Here is a 20,645-nt window from a genome sequence, read left to right as displayed (position 1 = left end):
CACTATTATAGGCATTAGCAGCAACTAATGTTGCTACTAAAACATACTTTTAGTGGCGACTATTATCAGCATTAGTAGCGACTAATATTGCCACTGAAGCATACTTTTATATATGTATATATATTGTAAAATTACCCGCGTCTCGCCCGGAAATTTAATGTTACGGAATTTATAAAATAATACACCCATTAGTTATTTAAAGTAAAACACTACAAAGGAAGTGATAATTATAGCATCTTATTATTTATCCTTCAATCAATCGTCTTTAATTTGATTTTATAATTTATCATTTTGCTTCCAGGAATCAAATGCATCAATCGGTAATATTAAATATTCTAATAAATAAATAATCGATGGTGTAGAGATAAATAAATTGTAAAATGTTGAAAAAAGTGAACAAATATTCTAATTCTAACGTATAGAAAGTTTAGCACAACCTTTTGTTTTACATATATCACTTTAAAGTTCCCATTTAAATGTATCATAAGTAACTATTAAAATGAAAATTAAAGGAAAAATGTATCATATTGGACAACAATTCAACTTATTATATTATTTGAAAGGGAAAAATATTACGCAAAACTATTTAATTTGTTTGAGTGTTTTTTAAAAATCAACATACCAGAGTGATGAAGTTCAATTTGAGACTGCACTTCTATTCCAATCACAATGTTGAAAACACATCTATTACTTCAAAAAAAGTATTTACAACTTGCAGTAAACTTGAGAAATTTGTTCATACTTCATATTGAATATGAACAATTAATTTATTGTGTAGTTATCTATTTTTTTGGGATTAAATTAAGATGTTGCAGTCTAGTCATATTCCTTTATAGGTCATTCAACACATCCTAAAACTTATGTCAAAAGTTTATTAATTTTTGTCTTCTTTTCCTGGTTCACTTCGCACATCAAGGTGTGATAAAGTTTTTAAGATCTTTATGTGTTTACAATGACATACCAAATTTGAATTTTGTCTTCAAGATATGGTAGTACAGATCTTTAAGGAATTCTTTTACTCTACTTTCAACAATTTTAGTAGAGAAAACTTGCATGAGTACTCATTTAACGTGTGTTATTTAATTTGTACTAACAAATACTTGTAACAATAACTTTGAAAAAACATAAACAACAAAGTTTAAAAGATATACTCAAAAACAACAATTAATAAAATAAACATAAATTAATGACTGTAAAAAAAAATACTAGGATCTGTAAGTCTGTAACAATAGAATGAAACAGAAAGGAAAAAATTGAGCCCACTAAATGCATAGTGTACCATTAAGAAAATTATTCTCTTCTAGTACCCGAGGTTTAAAGGAATAGATCATCTCAGAATAAAACGATTCTATTCACCAGTGTATTGATACAAAAAACAATGGTGAAGTGAGTCACTCAACAGGAGCAAAGTACACGAATATTTAATTGTGCAAAAGAAGAAGAAGAAGAAGTTCAAAATTTTTGTTATTTTAAAATGAGAGAAAATTCCTCTATTTATAAACAACAAAGAGTAATGTGAACAAATATTTATTGTGCCTTATCAGAAAGGACACAACCTTTCATAAAAGTCACAACTCTTCAAAAAAGTCGTAACTCTTCAAAAAAGTCGTAATTTTTCATAAAAGTCACAACTTTTAATGAAAGGGGAAGGCTAGTTTTTGAAAATAAATAAATTAAAAGGGAATCTTGAATTCTGGTGGGGCCACATAGGCGGGCCTAATGTTCTCTTTTATATATATCTATATATGATTAATCATTTAATATGTTATGCATCAATACTCAAACAAGCAATTAGCTTGTTGACAAGTTTATCAAATTTTGGTTTCACCACAGTAGCTACTTCTTAGACATAATATTGAGATAATGGTAAAAAACATATCAAAAATATTATTATTTTACGAGTTTTATATTTGCACTATGAGTTGTTTGTATTTTATATTCGTACTATGAGATGTTTGCGTTTTAACATGACCTAGAAGAAGTGTTTGAATACCATCACCTAAATGTGCGTGACAATTTAATTTGTCCATAAAATTTCATCGATGTAGCATCTGACTCATTGATTTCAACTGTATTCTTATAAATAATTAGTGTTAGTAGTTTAAACAAAAAATTTAAAGGAGAACTTATCTAAATATAACTAGTAAAATTTTGACTTGACATACCTAATTACCTATTAAGAAAATATTGATTGATATAGTGAATTTACCATTTTACCCCTATTAATTGATAGTATATCAAATATATTTCTTCACTACATTTTTCAAAGATATTAACTCAATATTAATAAATTAGAGATATAATAGAAAAAAATAGATTATCTTTTATTGATTTGTTAAAGATGATAAGTAAAAAAATAAATCAAATTAAAAAATATTTGACTAATAAATAGTGACAGTGGGAGTACCATATTTGAAAAATATTTGACCATTTATAGCTATATAATTTTAATACACGTATAAATCGCAAATTTTAATTTTCAATTATATTTTTTATATTTGGTAAAGTTGAAAAAAATAATGTTGAAAAAAATAATGAAGTATATAAGGAAGGTGAAATATTGCGGGAATCTAAAAGCAAATATACAAATTCCCTTCTTCCCAAATTTCACTATTTGAATTCGCCGGAGCGATTCAGTTCATCGGAAACGCCTTTTTTGTTTGCCGCCGGCGAAGAATTCCGTCGACGGAGAGCTGGTGAGAGTTCTTTTTTCCATACTACATCGTATTCCAGAAAAAAAGTGTTTTTTTTTTCTGTAAATAGTGGGGTAAAAGTATACCAAAAATTGAATCTTTAGTACTTTACTTGTTCTCCTGTTTTTAGGATTGTTATGTGTAACTTTATTTTATACTGAAGCAAATGCTTGAAAAATGATTAGACAAGGTAAGTTAATTTTCGTGGAAAACGTTTTTCTTATATCAAACACATGTTGTGTATCTCTCTTGTTTTCGGTGTGAGATGAAGTGGTTGTTGGACAGAGGTTTTGCCTTTTTTTTTATGACTTGGGATTTTTGAATTTAGGTGGGAAATTTGTTTAATAATTGATGGAAGCTCCAGGGGGACCTAGACCAGGGAATGTACCACCCAATTACAATCCTGATGCACTTGCTCATGGAATGCAACATTTGGAAATTAATAGACCCAACCACCCACCTACAAACCCCACTGGTGGTCCTAGGCCTAGTGCAACACCTTTTGGGCAGCAGCCACCCTCTTTTGCTGGTGGGCTGCCTGCGAATCGTCCAGGACCTCCTCCACCTGGTGCATTCCAAAGGGGTCCTCCGCAAACTACATTGCCTCCGAATGTAGTTTCTAGACCAACCGTCTCTCCTTCTGTGGGTCAAGCTCCACCGTCCTTTGCATCTAGGCCACCTCCTGCTGGTGCAGTGCTTCATTCTGTTGGTAGTCCTGCCATTCGACCGCCACCTGGTGCTTTGCCTTCCGCCTCAGGTCCTCGTGCTGGCCAGCCAGGACCTTTTGCTGTTTCAACAGGTCTTCTTGTGCTGCCTTCAGGTGTTTCTAGTTCAGCTAGTAATAGGCCACCTGCATTTGGTCCAGGGACAATGCAGAGTGGACCACATTTTCCTCCTCCAAGCAGGCCACCAGCTGGAGCTCATCTGTCAGCAATGTTATCATCTGGAACTCCTTCTCAGCCTCCAAGGATGCATCCATCCTTTGGGAGTCCACCTTCAACCTCAACATCAGTTACTGCACAACCGCCGCCTCCATTTCTGGGATCAACTCAGAATGTGCCACCTTCTTCAAGTTCCTCCACATTTGCACCACCCGTCCAAGTGATGCCTCCTCCTATGGTTGCTCCTTATGGAATGCAAACATGGCAAACACAGCCCCATCAGGTAAAATATGCTTATCATATTGTGATTGTACTTCTAAGGTAAAAAGTTTCTGTCTTTCCTGAAATTAGTGTAACAACTCTTATCTTATTGAAGGAAACAAAATTTGCATCATGACGTACAGACAATTTATAGTTAATTTATTTGCAAAGTCTAGTAGCATAACATGTGAAACTTAGAGATAGATGTAATGAAAGAACAATTCACAGGACACTTATTATTCCTTTTTATTTACACTTTAAAAATCAACAATCCATCACAAAGAGATTACAGCTCTAGGGAGTTAAAAAAATAATATATAAGTTGTCTACGCCCCTTATGTTTTTGTTTGATCATTATCACAGGAGAATTACGAGTTTAATGGTTTTTATAAACATAAAAATTGCATCTTTTTGGTCCTGGCAGCGGAAACATGGCCACTCTGAAACTTTTTAATGGCCAAGTAAGTGGAAATTCTTTTGATAATTATGTAGCATAGCAGTGTGACTCGAATGTAGGAGGCCTGCGTTGATACCTATGTTGAAGTGTGTTGCAATTTCATCTTAATGCCTAAGTTGTTAGAGAAAGAAAAGTGATGCCATAAAGAATCTAAAGATCAACCTGTCCCTTATGTAATCAGAAGTAGCATAGTGATCTTCTGCAAAAAAAAAAGAAAACAAAGAGCAACGCCTATAAACATGGTGCTTTTTGAAAGTACTTTTCTTCGTTGTTCCTTCTGAAATCCTAAAATCACGAGGACTAAGTTTTTGGATCAAGTAGATGGGTTCCAGTATGCTTTTGCCTTTTTGTACTTCTCCGTCTTTTGTTATGCGTCGTGTACTATATATCCACTTTAATGTGAGGTACATAAGCTAAATTTACTGGTTTATAGGTTGCTCCAATTTCTGCTGTCCCTGATTCAATGCAACCACCTATGATGTTTGGGATGACGTCTCTGCATTCAAATCAAGCAGAAGCTGCAGTAACTCCTTCTATGGGTCATGCTGGATCTGCATTAACTGGACAATCAAACTTTGATTCCAGTCAAATTCCGCGCCCAATTCCAAATTCTGCAGTAATCTTGCATGAAACTCGTCAAGGCAATAAAGCCAATCCCCCTCCGGTAAATTATTTCTTCATTGCAGGAAAGAAGTTTTTTTTCTTCATAGTATTGTTTACTGTTTCCAGGGGTTGTGTTTATTCAGCTATGAGCTATGCTTTTCTTTAAATAATAATTCTAGTGCATTAGAAATAGATATATAAGTTAACTATAAGAAAAAAAGAAGAAAAGGTTCATAATAGTTGAAGTTTCTTTTCCTTGCTCTTTTTCTAATATCCTTCTATTTCCCTTGTCTCCCTTGAAGCCTGCCACCAGTGACTACATTGTTTGGGATACTGGAAATTGCAGTCCACGGTTCATGAGGTGTACTGTCAATCAGGTGCTGATCTTCTTCACATTATTTTGATATCTGTACATAATATTCAATCTAATCAATTTTGTGTTGTTAATACCTTTTCCTGTTCCACTTGAAAGAGCAAGCTTATTGACCATTACTATTCCATCTGAACATGAGTACTGATTGTAGATGATTGGGTCCTTGTTATTTGTTCAACAGATTCCATGCACCAGTGACCTTTTGACGACCTCTGCAATGCAGTTGTCTCTGTTGGTCCAACCCTTGGCTCTTCCTCATCCATCTGAACAGCCCATTCAAGTAATTCACCTTTTCTTCTTGTAAACATTACTGTCTGAGACGGAGCTATAGTTCTTGCCAGATATTTCATATTTACCTTGTTTCCTGTTTTTAGGCTTCTGCCATCTAGATGTATGTTAGAAATCATAACAAAAAGAATAGATTTCCATCTTTTGATGTCCAACGAGAACATTAATTTGTTATTCAACATAATTTTCATTGTTCTAGTAGTGGTCAATGAAGTGGGTGCAAACCTTGGAGGCTAGGGTTTAATTTCCAACATAGACAAATACACTAGGTGATTTCTTCGTGATTGTCTAAGCCTTGCTAGACAAAGTTACTCGATACGTATATTGGTGAGAGGTAACAGGTACCTAGTGGTATAGTCTAGGTGTGAGCAAGCTGGCTTGGACCTCACTGTTACCAACAAAAAGAAAAAGTATTCGGAGCTGTTCTTTTACACAGGAGTTCTTAAAGAATTGCAAGAGATAAGATGATAATGTGTATAGCTTGAATTTTGCATTTCAAAAGGCTAATATATCTTGTTCTGTGAAGTACAAATTTGCAAACTGTGATATACTGTACCAGTTTTTCCATGAGACAGACAACTATATTATGATATATGCACCCACTGCATTTAATAGATGACAATGTTTTGTAGCTTTGTATTAAACAGAAAAATGAGCTTTTACTTGTTATTGCTTTGTCTTTTCCATAATGGTTCCTGACTGCAGATGGATGGCCATAAAGACCTTTGTGCACTATTTTGCGGTCATTCCTGAGTTTGGAGTTAAACTCAGCTACTTATTTGATGAATGTAAATACTTAGCTTTCTTGTCAAAGCTAGCTGTTTGATGTAAATTCTAGGGACGATATGTTCATTGATCTTGAGCTACTCTATAGCTTCATATGGGATGCTGACTGCTGATGAATTGCATTGATAGTGTCAAGATGGTTTTAAGTTTGTCCTAGATATATTCTTGTTCAGATTATGTTTAAGTGCTACAAGCAGTAATTTTTCAGAAGGTGCAATCCAGAGAGCTACAACCCTCCTAGGTGCAGTAGGGTGCTTTTTCCCTGTTCTTTTGTGACTATTATAGGATAAGGTTGAGTTGCAGGTATACCTTATGGACTTGTGAAGTATTAGCTGATGAATGTAGTATGCTTCTTACATACTTATCATTTATGTTTACTCTTTATTGTGACTATTTTGGAGGAAAATAGCTTTGGTTGGGTTCTTACATTACCTTTATATATATAAAAAAGCTTTGGTTGGGTTCTGGTGGCTTACCTCAAGCTAGAAAATGATACTTGTATTGGTGTCTTTACCTTCTTCTCACACGACATGTTGGATTGTTTGATAGGTTGTTGATTTTGGGGAAAGTGGTCCTGTTCGTTGCTCTCGCTGCAAAGGCTACATAAATCCTTTTATGAAGTTCATTGATCAGGGAAGGCGTTTCATTTGTAACTTATGTGGTATGAATGAATCCCTTTCACCAAACTTATGTGATACTTAGAGTTTGGAGCCCGCTTCTTGATGACATCTACTGTATCATAATTGAAGTTCTAGGGGACAGGGACACAGACTCTGACAAGGATATGAGTCTGACATGTGTGCTGGACAACTTATAGGATGTGAAATGGCAAACACTGAAACATAGAATTTGCTTGTTCTGAGGTCTAAGTTCTGCTTGAATTCGTCTTATTAATAAATTTCTAAAGAACGTTCGTATTTATCAACTGAGCATATTTAGTGTTAGAAAATTGATTCTAGTGTTAAGCATATATTTGGCAATATGTTTATCTGGAAAATATTGGCAGCAGAAGTTGATAAGTCCAATGACTGGTTTGATGTTTGAGAGTTATTTGGTGGTTGGATTGGTGCAATATTTATTGGCCTGATTGTTTCTATATTAGTGCAAGTTATTCAGGAAGGAGGGAAAGATGACAAATTTTATCCAAGTATTACTTTGGGCTGGTAAACAGTATTGCCATATCCTGAGAACATCAGGAGGGCTGGTTCCCTATATTGTTGCTATGATGTAGTGGTAGAAGGTCCATATAGAAAAAGTGATGTAGTGATGGAACGAAACATTGAGTTTTAAGGACAGGGCAAACAAAGTCTGGACATGGTGTACCCTTAGGAAAAGGAATGAGCAACGCAGCAGCAGAACACTAGAGAACAGTGATGAGGAAATTGTCAAGGAATCCACCTATTTCTCCGAATGCTTGAATGAAAAGAGTACCTTTTCCTACTACGGTTACAACTATGGAAAAAGAATAATCTAGTGATTTCTCTTGCTTCCACTCAATTAACTGCCTAAGTTATGTCTTGTTTCCAAAATTACTTTTCCTTCTAGATAACTCTAATTTAGCAGGAAACAATTGATTTCATGATCAAATACTGTGCATTTTACTTTTCATTGTGCAACCAATCCTAAAAACCTAAGAAACATGCTAATAGCTGCAACTGATAAATTAAAACAGTGAACATGAAAACTCTTATCAATTCCCAAATATTGAAGTTTGAATGAAATTCTGAAGTTTTAATTCCACATGCTTGACATTTTTTTGCAGGATATACCGATGAAACTCCTCGGGATTATCACTGCAACTTAGGTCCAGACGGCAGGCGTAGAGATGCTGATGAAAGGCCAGAACTATGCCGAGGAACTGTTGAATTTGTAGCTACTAAGGAATATATGGTTGGTGACCTTTGGTGGACTTTAATATTAGATAAATTTATTGAAGATTTACATTTCAAGTTTGCACACCTTGATTAGGTGGCATGGTTGGATGAATTTATTGAAGTAGAATCAGTTTTAAATTGAACTCCAAGCAAAGGGTTATCGTTAACTTAAGAGAACAAAGAGTTTCTGAATGCTATCTACATTTGTTTTGATATTTAGGGAAGCTTGCACATCACCTAGTACGTCATATCCATTGCAAATATTTGCTAATGTACGGTGTTTCAGCAGTAGTTCATTAGCATGTATGTACTGTTCTATTGCTAATTTAACCTATTTTAGAGGAACTGAGGATTGTACCAATAATCATCTTAAATAACTTCTTATCTTCTTCATTAGTCTTGGTGGGGAAACAGTTCTGCTCTACGTATTTCTTTAGGTAATACTTGCACATATTCAAACTAATGAAAATAATTTCGTGGAGAGAGAAAAGAGGGAAGGTAGAGGGAAGGCAAAAGGGATATATATTACACTGTGGCTGATTTGTCAAGTTACTGGTCCTGGACTTTTGCAAGATGGTATTGACAGTAAAAGAGATTGGTGGTGGTGATGATTTGAACACATTTTACTCTTTTTTAACAGAGAATGTTTATTGACAAATAATTCATGATTTTAGACAAAACTACTCTTTGTTTATAATTGTTTATCTCAGCTAGCAATTTAAACGTATGCACTTCTTGTTCTTGATGGAGTAGTTTCCTTGATATATGCTGGAATGTTTTTGATTTTAAGTGATAACTTGGAAACAAATCCAGGTGCGTGAGCCAATGCCTGCTGTATATTTCTTCCTTATTGATGTCTCCATGAATGCCATACAAACTGGTGCAACTGCAGCTGCTTGCAGTGTGATAAGCCTAGTCATTTCTGATCTTCCTGTAAGTCTGTTGTTTTAATTACTGGTAATTTAATTCATTTACAATTGGCAATATCCTTACATTAAAGACATATTATAATATAGCCTTCTGTCTTTTTGAATGGAGATCCTCACAAAACAACTTCATTCATACTGAATTTCTTGACGTAACTGGAAGTTCAGTTTTAATGTTAGTGTTCAAGCAGCTAGTTTTGCCTTTTCATCCTTTGGGATTGTGACAACGGTTATGAGCTTTTTGACTTAGGAATTTCCAGTTTGTTTTAAGTCCTTTATAGTGCAGTGTAGTAAGGACGATGTCCTGGTAATGTTGGTTTATAGGGCAGAATGTCTAATGTAGGCCTTAGTTGGTTTTTATGGGGGAAGGGAGGTGTTTCAGCAAAGAACTTCATGAGTAGGTGATATTACTATTGGTTGGAGAATTCACGTCATTTTGAGAGGAAAGTATAGTTGATTAATTATTTTTGATGGACAATAAGCAGCTGTCACCAAAGAGCCTCTGGCTACTCCAGCAGCTGCCTCAAGCCCTTAACACAGGAGAGTTCTTTGAGAGAACATAGAGACAAGTCATATGTTTTAATCCACCCAGTTTGTCACCAAGTCAAGTCATTCGTCCCAAATCAATTCACTGGATCTTGGTTTGGTAAAATTCTTCATCTAATTAAAAGTACGGGGGAAGATATTAGGCAAGTGGTCAGGACATTATGTTTACTTGTCAAAGGATGGGTTAATGAGTTTATGGTAGTTCTTGTTCGTGATACTCTGCTACTTGATCTATCATGCATTATTATGGTTGGTTTGATTTTTAATGCACAGCATTTAGGAGAGAGTATATGAGCTGTCCCTGATGTTGGCAACTTGTTATTGCAGGAAGGTCCTCGAACATTGATCGGAATTGCTACATTTGACTCGACTATCCATTTTTACAATCTAAAACGTGCACTGCAGCAGGTTTTATACATTGGGATTTCATTTACCCTGCAAGATATAGCTACTGTTCCTATTAAACAAAACATGCTTTGGTATCAATGTTCGAAATCACTAAGTATCTGTATTTTTCTCTTTCTTACGTGTATGATGACTCACAATTACTTTCAGTCAGGAAATTAGATGTAGAAAGACATCTGGATACGAAGTGTTTGCAGCTTTTCAAAAATGATTTCTTGTTAGATTCTGTGTAAATGTAGCCAAAGGTTTTAGTTGAATACATTTCTCATTTTTTCTGGTAAATTATAAATGAAACAGATCATCAAAACTTTGTATAAATAATATAAAAATCTAGCCAACAGATTGTGAAGGAGTGTAGTAGTTTCAGAAAGAGGAATAAAATTGCCTTATTTCCTTTTCCTCTTTATCTTGTCTAATGGTAGTTCATAGGTTCGTTATAAGAGAATATTTTCCAGTGTTCAGGAAGGAGTTATTCCTCAGCTGCTCTGGCCTCGCCCTTAACCAGTAGTGCTGCTCCATTGTACTTTGATTATGCAGTTCCGTGTTTGTTCTTCTTGGGAATTTCTGCTTTCTATTTCACTTCTAGTTGTTTCTGATATGATGGTGTTCTTTTATATTTTCTTTTCTTTTGCTTCTTACCTTTTTAAGCATCTCGGAGTGGGTTTTCTCTTATTGGTATGTGTAAACTAATTTATTTCATTAAGAAATGATGGATTTTTTTACATTTAATATCAATACTAATTGCAAATTAAGATTGTGGAAGTGGTTTGATCTACTTTGAAGTAAAAGTGCATGCTCATATCCAGAATCTGTGTTTGCAGCCATTGATGCTTATTGTCCCTGATGTCCAAGATGTTTACACTCCCCTTCAGAGTGATGTTATTGTGCAGCTCTCAGAGGTTAGTCCTGCAAAGTGTTGACTTCCTGTTTTTTTCATTTTCCTTTTACTGAAAGAAAATGACTAAAACATATCAGTAATTCTCAGTGGAAGTTGTTACTTTTTTACATTTCCAGTGTCGTGAACATCTAGAGCTTCTCCTAGAAAACATCCCAACAATGTTCAGGCATAACAGGACTGCTGATTCGGCTTTTGGTGCTGCAGTCAAGGTATGAATACGCATTTCAAATATAAAATCTGACACACTAGAAGCTACATGTATCTTCAAAAGAAGTTAATAGCTAACTTTAAGGAGAGTAAGGAGAATACTTTTTTCATTACAAAAGGATAATGGAATAAAGTACTTAGTTTTTGATAACCAGTGACCAAAGTACTTAGTAACAGAAAGAAGAAAATAAATCAGTAAAGGTTAAACTTTTTAAACCCGAACAAGTTTGCGGCTTTACATTGCTCAGACATTTTTTGCACTGAAACGGCTCCAGAGTTTTATTTAATTTTTCCACAAGGAAATGGTTCCTGGATTATAGGGTAATATATGGCTGAATGGATGCCAGCGGATGCCAAAGGAAAGCTAGGAGGTATCCTCTAACCATGTCATAAGAGAGTGACTGTTGGCATTAGCAAGTTTATTAAGGAACTATTTGTGTCCTGTCTCTTTAAGTTTGTCAACAGAAGTTATAAGGGGCATAGCTTTCACTAAAATGATTTTCATTATGAAACTTTAAGTAATGGGACTACCCTTATAGGTTTTTCCCTCCGGATAAGCGACTCGGCCGCCCAAGAGGACTGACTATCTTTCTCTTTAAACGCAATATCTTGAAAGGAAAAGAAAAAGATCTACCTTGGCAACGAATACGTCATTGACTGACAGTTTCATTGCATGGAATGCCACAGTCAATTGTCATTGACTGGGGACTCAGTCTTCATTGGCAATTTATGGCATAATTCATGTAGCATATGTCATTTAGTAGTTTAGACAAAAGAAATTTTTTCATGCGTGCTCATTGAAATAAAGAAGATTTAAGGCTAGTGAATGATATATCGAACACTGAATTCCATTATTGTGTTACTGCATGCAGGTAAGTAATTTAAGTCAAATCAATGCTGGAATAATGAGTTAATTGTTTTTGTTATTTTCTTCTTGTTACTTTAGGCTGCTTTCTTGGCAATGAAAAACACCGGAGGGAAACTTCTTGTATTTCAATCAGGTAAATAACTAACTATAATGAACCTTGTATCACATGTACATACTCATAGGCGACATGAACGGTATGAATATACACTGCTGCAGTTTCTGACCCAAGTAGCATGGGGCACGTGGAATTCCGTATGAATCAGCAAGGACCCCCTTTGTCTTTTGTTCTTGTCTTCTAATTTTCTAAAAATAGATACAGAGTTTTTTACCTGATTATTGAAAGATTCGTTCGAATCTGATCCAACATGAATTTTAGCTAAATGGTTTTTTCAGGAGATAGAAAAAGATACAAAACTCTATTATCTATATTTAAATTTCAAATTATATACCTAAGACAATAACAAATTCATTTTATTTTCCTAATTTCACAAAAGGAAAAACTCACTCTTGGTGATAAAGTCTTCTTGATTGGCGCATGGAGTTTTCTTTATGTAAGAGGTTTCAGAGTAGGTAGTATGATCTACCGTCTATCAAGAGTAGTTTCCTACTGTCGCCTGTTACTCTCCTATCCAATCAATTGGAAGTGAAAAATCACTTTTGCTCCTCCCGACCCTAGTTTTAAATTCAGTCCAACTAAGCAAGGGAGCATGTGAGTGACAGAACCAAGGAGGCTTGTTATAGAATTCTTTGTTGAACCATTTACACTTAAACTTTCTCAGAGGACATTGATATTATTGTTGGGTCTCTTGCTAAACCCACTTCTATCGTAGCTCTCCTGCTTGAATGAATCGACATTTGATGATGGGTTTTCATTTGGAATTCATCTCTTTCTATTTAGACTTGATGAATAAACCACTCTACAGTTTACCCATTGGACCTGTAGTACCCCTTACTTAATCTAACTTCTAGAGGTCAGGGTTATGCTTTCAATTTGTTTATGATCTATGAAGTGATTAAAACTTGTTTAAGTAGCAACCACGTAGTGTTTCTGTTATATATTTTACAACCTAACGACCAATTGCATAGATCATAGCTTGGGGATCTAGAAACTATTTGCAGGGAACTCTTAGTACCTCTTTTGTCTCTACACCTTCAGCATTGATAAGTGCATATTCCAATGATGTTATACATTTTGTAAGTTATGTCTTGCATGTGCTAGGTATTTAATGTCTGTAAATTGTTCTATAACATTATGAGTTCACTATACTTGCTCCGTGTTATAGTCTTGCCTTCTACTGGTGTTGGAGCCCTTTCTGCTAGAGAAGCTGAAGGAAGAAGCACAGTATCAGCTGCTGAAACGGTAAAATTGTTACATTTTCTATTTTGGACCTTTCTCCTTTGAGGCAATAGGCTGCTGGTTCAGACAATCACATCTGTTTCTCACTTTCTCTTCTAGATTGTTCAGAAGTTGATATACACTTCTTTCACTCGAGTAGTCTTGATTCTTGAATTTTAGTTCACATACGCTATCACTTATTTGGGTTGTCGCTGCATATAATGTGTTCATCATTTCTTAAAGGAAGTCAATAACTGCATTCCACTACTTTATCCTGCAGTTCATGTCCATCATACTCTCACAATCATTAGTGTAGGATTCAAATAGGTAATGTATGACACAAGTGTTAAGAGTCCGTTGCCTGTCAAGGTGTCGACATAGAAATACTTTTTTGGTTTCCTGCCCAGTGTCCGGCACCCGCTTTGTCTTGTCACAGTAGTTAATAGACTTCTCGAGAACCAAATTTATTCAGAAAATTCTTGTATATAAATTGAATTTCAGGAGGCTCACAAATTACTCCAACCAGCTGACAAAACCCTGAAGACAATGGCTATCGAGTTTGCTGAGTATCAGGTGAGCTTTCACCTTCTTCCTCTGGAACAGTTCTTCATTACACATAGCTATATACCTTCTGAATGTCATTAGATATGTTTTAATTCATTTGCCTACCCCTGTTGATTGATTAGATCCCAACTCCTTCAGGTTTGTGTTGATGTGTTTCTTACAACACAATCATATGTAGACATAGCTTCCATTTCTGTCATTCCTAAAACTACTGGAGGACAGGTAAGTTTGGATTTACATATAATTCTAGGTTGTGTTTCTCCAGAATGTTCATAGCACCATAAACATTTGTAATAGTCGACTTATGTCAAGGCTTGGACCTTAATTTTTCCTCCTATTTCAGCTGTACTACTATTTCCCTTTCTCTGCTATTTCTGATGCTGCCAAGCTTTACAATGATCTGCGATGGAACATTACTAGGCCCCAAGGGCTTGAGGCAGTAATGCGTGTAAGATGCAGTCAGGTATTCTTGCTTGTTTTCTGGATTCTCTGAGCTCAGTGGCAACATAGTGCATTGATGACTACAGAAGTGCAAAATTCATGCTGGATTTGTTTCTTTTGTAGGGTCTTCAAGTTAACGAGTACTCTGGAAATTATTGTAAACGAATTCCATCAGATGTTGACTTGCCTGCGGTTTGTTTCTCTACCTCCTTTCTCCTGGGAATACTTTATGTACTTTTGAGAAAAAGGGATCAGAACAACTAGCATAGTTGGACAATGATAATTACAGTAGACGTGTGAAAAAGATTAAATTAGACATATATATACCGCATTTAAAATATCCCTGGCAGATCTTTTGAGTTTGTCTAAGACTTGCATAAGCTATTTGAGTTTATCTGATTTCTGGTCTATTTTCTTGAGTCATATCTAAGTGAAGACCTTAACACTCCTCTTTGTGTCATTCCATACTGAAAACTGTTTGCAGATATTGGGAGATAATTCTCATAGTGCTTACAACTTTATGAATTCTAGTCAACACCAATGTATCGTATATTCTTGAGCATTAGAGGTCGCAAAATGAGTAAATGGGTTGGCAGGCTATAATAGGTTATAAAATGGGTATTGCATCAAAATTTTGAACAAGAAGTAATTTCCAAAGTCATGTGCGAATTTTTCTCTTGTTACATTTTTAATATCTGTTCTATAGGCTCGTAACACTATCCTGTCTTTTCACTCATCTTATCACCCAAAAACAAACCTCTAACTTTCTTTACGGGCCTGTCTGTAATTAGGTTCTAATTCATTAAGGACAGACCTCATCCATGTTCTACATGTTAATAACTCAATCAATCATTTATTGATTTGATATTAATTTCACATCAGTTGGGGCTGGCTTTATAAAATCTCTATATTCTTTCGCTGTATTCATATCCTAATTTCAATGATGTGATTTCTAAAATGAAGTAGAATCTAAGTTGCGCGGACTCTTCACTTTCGATGCCGCAATACTGGAAAACCTCCTTTTCTCTGCATCTTATTTTAATAGTATAGTTGTATGCAGTTTTGCCTTTTCTTTATGGTGTGCAGATGGGGTATGTATGTTCCTTCCCTCAATTGCTGTTACGTGCTTGTCTGATTTAGATTTCTGAATATAATGTGTTCATACCTAACATAGCTTTCTATGGTGCAGATTGACTGTGACAAAACAATAATGGTAACATTGAAGCATGACGACAAATTGCAGGATGGTTCAGAATGCTCTTTTCAGGTTACAGATTGGTGGTCTGTCTTCAATTATATCTGTTAAGAGTGTCTCAGAATGGTTGAGGGAAATGGTCTGTAGTCTCTTCATATGGCTTTGGACATTACTCATCTCTTGAGCAGCTTCGCGATCGAGTCAGATCCAGGGTTCTTTTTCTTAAAATGGTCTCAGAGTCAGACTTATCCTTGTTGTATTTACCCATGTTGAACCCTCATATTATGTTATTCATGCTCCAAATATCTAATCCTGGGGAGGGGAATGTCTCACCTTTGTTGAAGGAATGAGTTGTGGTCTCTTTAAATGGTGTTAGACAATCTTGATCGTGAGCTAGCTTTTGGTGTTGAGTATGGTCCACGTTTCATTTTTCTTTACAATGGGTGTTTGGTCTATCTTATATTTGCACTGTTCCTGTTCTTTTCCCCGCCCCAACCTTTCTTCCCCTTCCCAGCTGCAGTTTGGTGGTCATTTACAATAGCTTTTTTTCCATGTCTCCAGTGTGCTCTTCTTTACACCACCATCGATGGCCAAAGAAGAATCAGGATTTCAACTTTCTCTCTGCCTTGCACCACTATGCTTAGTGATTTGTTTCGATCAGCTGACTTGGATACCCAATTTGCGTGCATCTTAAAGCAAGGTGGTGATACTATATCATAAAGTAGACATGTCTCTCAAGTACAATTTATTCTGCACCTACCTTTTCACTTTTGTGTAAAAAAGCTGGTTACTAAACATTAAAGGTCCTTGTTTATGTTTGTGCAAGGGGGCACGCCTCCACCTTTTTCCTACTTACTGCAAGATTGACTTTGCTGTGAAAATTCTTCCAATATTTATGTCTTTATTTACTGCCAAAGGATGGCTGCATCTGTGCATGCACCTTTCTCAAATGCACATCAGCAAATCCTTAAATAATCCATGGAACTAAAGCAAACTGCAGCCAATCAACTAAAGCATACTTTTGTCTTAGGTGCGAATTGCATGTTATGATTTCTGCTATAGTTTATCCATTCTTCTATTGATACTGTGCTTCTTAGATGGTTATGCTATGAATATTGAGTAGATGGATGCAATGAACCTAGTAGCTGGGCTGGGGTGCGATGTTTTTGGGAATCCATGCTGAAGAAAATTCCGAGACAACTAAAGTGCAGGAAAAAGTAAAAGAAGAGATGTTGATATTGTTTGGATAAGCAGGAATTGATGTTTTCTGGGTTTTCACTCTGTGACCATGGCTTCTTGCTTCTTCTTTTGGTTTTTTTTTTTTTTTTTTTTTTTTTTTAACTTGGTAATGTGATTGATAAAATTAACCAATCTGCACATACTGTGAAATTGTTGTTCGGTAATCTAGTTCGATGGAGCATACCATGAGAATGTGGTAGCGTGTTAGATCAAGTATTTTCTTTGGGAAAGTAGTGACTATATTGAATGTTTATGAAGAAGGATGCCAGTTATTTTATTCCAGCATGAGCAGCACACTATTACCTAATGTTTATTCTTCTTTGTTCTCTGCTTCTTTTTTGTTTAATTCTAATCATACAGAGCTTTTATCTTCCATGCAGCGGCCAGTGAAGTTCCAACAGCACCTCTCCCACAAATCCGAGAGCATGTGACAAACCATTGCATTAACATTCTGTACTCTTATCGTAAATTCTGTGCTACTGCCTCATCCTCTGGACAGCTTATTCTTGCTGAGGCACTTAAGCTTCTTCCTCTTTACACACTGGGTATGTGTTGCACTGCTTTTAGCCAAGCCTTTCATTTCCCAATTATTTGATGGAGCTGATCTATCCATACAGTTTATTATTCAATTTTACTCTTTTCTGGAATTTGCTGCTTTTATTTCTGATATCTTAATTAAAATGTCCATGTTCCACATTTTACTGCTATTCCAGTTGGAGGACCAATTAGTCATCTTTGTGTTAGTCCATTATATACAATTGTAGCTAACGGCTATGGCATTGACTGACGATTCACTTGTGGTTCAACATAGTGAAGAAAGCAGTCTCAAGAAAGTCTGCATAGATGAATGATCACCCTGTTTTTGTTATCTAACGGATAGTTGGATGTGTGCTTAGCTACACAGTCATGTTGAATGAGTTTTTTTTTTGTTTCGTTGCATCTTGCAATGCCGACTATAGTTCCTTTTTGCTGCTGTAAAACCTTGTTCTTGAAAGAAGTGCATGAAGATAATGTTAAATGGATCTACTCACACAAGTCTTCCTGATGATTTCAGCTCTGATTAAAAGCACGGGATTGCGAACTAATGAACCGATTGATACTAGGTCCTTCTGGATTAATTATGTTTCCCCACTGTCTGTTTCATTGGCTATCCCTTGGGTGCACCCTAGATTGATAGCCATCCATGAACTCAATACAAAGGTAGGGGTTATTCACAGTCAAGTTCACTGGTAATTCATTCTTGATCCATTTCAATATTTATTCCTTACCTTTCACTTTTTGTCTCTGAACTTGCAGGAGAACGAGGAATCTCTTATTCCTCATCCTATTCCACTTTCCAGTGAATATATCAATGACAACGGTATCTATCTTCTAGAGAATGGCGAGGACTGTTTAATTTATGTTGGTAACTCTGCAGATCCTAGTGTAATGCATCAACTGCTTGGCATTTCGTCTGTTGAACAAGTTCCTGCACAGGTGATTTGGCGTGTCTTCTCTCTTTAGATGTAAAAAACACTGTCAAATTTGACATATTGCCTCTGCTTTTTCTGTAGTTTGTTCTGCAGCAGCATGACAATCTACTCTCTAAGAAGCTCAATGATATCATTAATGAAATTAGACGCCAAAGATGTAACTATCTTCGGTATGATGTTTCTTTTTTGCTGCCCTTCTTTTCACTCCTGTTGTCTTAGCTGCTATGTTGCTCGTACTCTTAAAAAATGTCGCTAGGTCCATCTCAGTTACTTGTAAATCAAAATGGACATTCATTTGATTAGTATGTTATCACTTTGTATGTTGTTTTTCTAATATGTGTTTTTATTTTGATCTTGGCAGCTTAAGACTATGCAAAAAGGGAGATTCATCAGGTTTGTAATACATCAACCCATCTTTATACCTTCTCCCGCCACAAAAAAAAACATAAAAAAGAGGAAACAAACAAAAAGAAACACTTCTAAAGGGGAGATGGGTTGAATTACCGTATTATGTGGATGATCTACATAGATATCGATGCTTTTAAATCAATATTTTTTGCACTCTCCTATTCTTGGATGCATAATACTTCATACTCGATCATACAATAACATAAAACAAACTCAGCCATCTGCAGTAACTCACTTTTTTATCATCGCGATACCTAAGGAGGGATATCGTTTACCCTCATAAAGCTGAGATGATCATTTCCTTTGCTACATTCATATCGATCATTGATTTTGTATGGCATATCCTTTTGCCTGAGCATCAACTTGACGTAATTCTTTTGAACAACCAACTTCAAGATGATCATCTATACCAAAAGTTGTACAGATTAAAACACAGATGTGTTTGAGTAACTTTGTCGATTGTTCTTCTTTGGTATTCTTGTACTGTTTTCTTACATGTTTGTAAATTCTGTACTCAGGTATGTTGTTTTTCTCCAACATGGTAGAAGACAAGACATCCATTGGACTTTCGTATGTTGAGTTTCTGGTACATATCCATCGACATGTTCAAAGCAAAATGGCTTGAGAAAATTTTCCAGTTTTTGTTCATAAATTTTGACTATATAGAGAAAAGGTGTTACATGGAAACATTGTACAGATATTTTCTGGACATATTAAAAATGTTCATCAACACTTTCTTGCCAAAACAAGTGCTTATTTATCTTGTTTTTTTTATTTTATGAGTTTCTCATCTGTTGTTCGGTATGTGCATTGAGGCGTTGACTAATCCATTTGTATCGTGTAAGCCCTTTTAAGACAGAAGCACTCCCTATTAGGGTGGTTTCTATGTTCAGAGTACTAATTTGGGATTCTTGGTTTTATTATAGTTTCTAACGTTTGTATTCAAATACGTAACTGTTTATTTACAAAATCAATTTTAGTAAACTATGAAATTGAATGATGAGAAATGTTAAGATGAAATTGATGAAAATGTTTGAGAATAACTTTGGTAGATAAATATAACCTCATGAACACTATATTCTTGCAATAATTGTATTCCACTTTTGCTAAACATATAAATGTAGAAACAACTTTAAAGTAAAAAAAAAGTGAGAATGCATATGAATTAGTCAATGGTCAAATGATTCATATAAAATCTACATCATTTACACATGGTGTCAAAGTCAGAACTTTGAAATATAAATATAAAAGAGTATACATACACAATCTTAAGAGGATACAATATATATTATAGCATATTACATAAAAATGTTCTTTTAACTTACTCAATTGATATCTACGCCCTCTAATTTTGAGTGTGTACATATAAATACTTAAATTTGTATATGATTAATAACTAGTCGCACACGTTTTTAGTGCGTACGTGATAATTTGTTGTCCTACATGGTGACCTACGTGCATTATGCAACATAAGACTTGTGTGTCTACTGGTATAAGTTTAAGTGTCTACTTGTGCACATTCAAAGTTGGAGGTCATTAATTAACTCTATCGTTGCTTGTCGCCCCAAAATGATTCCGAAAATAAAGTTTCCGATTCAAATTTCAACGGAGGCAACAATATATTACTATATGCGATATTTCTTTTCTACTGTTCGAGTTTTGATATATAAAGCAACCCAGTCTACACAATTAGTCGAGATACACACAAATCGAGGCGGACATCATAAAGCTAAATGCATGTGAATCCTTCATTAGCCGTTGCACCAAATATTTTGTATATTTTCACTTTTTATTTCCCAAACGGTCTTATAATCAACCTCAGATTTCAAATAATATGACCGTTTACAACCCCCCCCCCCCCCCAACCATACAAACACCTATATATACAAAATTCATATGTATTACTCCTCAATTCACTTCTTTT

At 35.3% G+C, this 20,645-nt stretch overlaps 1 protein-coding gene across 1 annotated transcript; it reads left to right on the top strand.

Annotated features, from left to right (window-relative positions):
* The first annotated feature begins 2,583 nt into the window (after positions 1–2,583).
* LOC125819598 (protein transport protein Sec24-like At4g32640) lies at positions 2,584–19,437 on the top strand. The gene is made up of 25 exons (XM_049499054.1): positions 2,584–2,696; positions 3,022–3,857; positions 4,726–4,956; positions 5,198–5,272; positions 5,450–5,548; positions 6,892–7,003; positions 8,105–8,232; positions 9,030–9,149; positions 10,016–10,096; positions 10,915–10,992; positions 11,108–11,200; positions 12,145–12,199; positions 13,350–13,426; positions 13,904–13,975; positions 14,105–14,188; positions 14,310–14,429; positions 14,531–14,599; positions 15,597–15,674; positions 16,164–16,302; positions 17,222–17,386; positions 17,896–18,041; positions 18,138–18,317; positions 18,395–18,483; positions 18,675–18,706; positions 19,240–19,437. The coding sequence occupies exons 2-25, from the start codon at positions 3,045–3,047 to the stop codon at positions 19,344–19,346; spliced, it is 3,243 nt and encodes a 1,080-aa protein (XP_049355011.1). The 5' UTR covers positions 2,584–2,696; positions 3,022–3,044; the 3' UTR covers positions 19,347–19,437.
* Positions 19,438–20,645: the final 1,208 nt, after the last annotated feature.

Source organism: Solanum verrucosum, unplaced genomic scaffold, assembly GCF_900185275.1.
Source record: "Solanum verrucosum unplaced genomic scaffold, falcon-dt-bn FXZP01000255.1, whole genome shotgun sequence".
Taxonomy (NCBI): domain Eukaryota; kingdom Viridiplantae; phylum Streptophyta; class Magnoliopsida; order Solanales; family Solanaceae; genus Solanum; species Solanum verrucosum.
This window is presented reverse-complemented; position numbering and strand designations above follow the sequence as displayed.

Coding starts and splice junctions, on each gene's coding strand:
- LOC125819598 (XM_049499054.1), top strand. CDS start 3,045: ATGGAAGCTCCAGGGGGACCTAGACCAGGGAATGTACCACCCAATTAC. Junction 8,233..9,029: donor TAGCTACTAAGGAATATATG/GTTGGTGACCTT, acceptor AAACAAATCCAG/GTGCGTGAGCCAATGCCTGC. Junction 14,430..14,530: donor TGCGTGTAAGATGCAGTCAG/GTATTCTTGCTT, acceptor TTTCTTTTGTAG/GGTCTTCAAGTTAACGAGTA.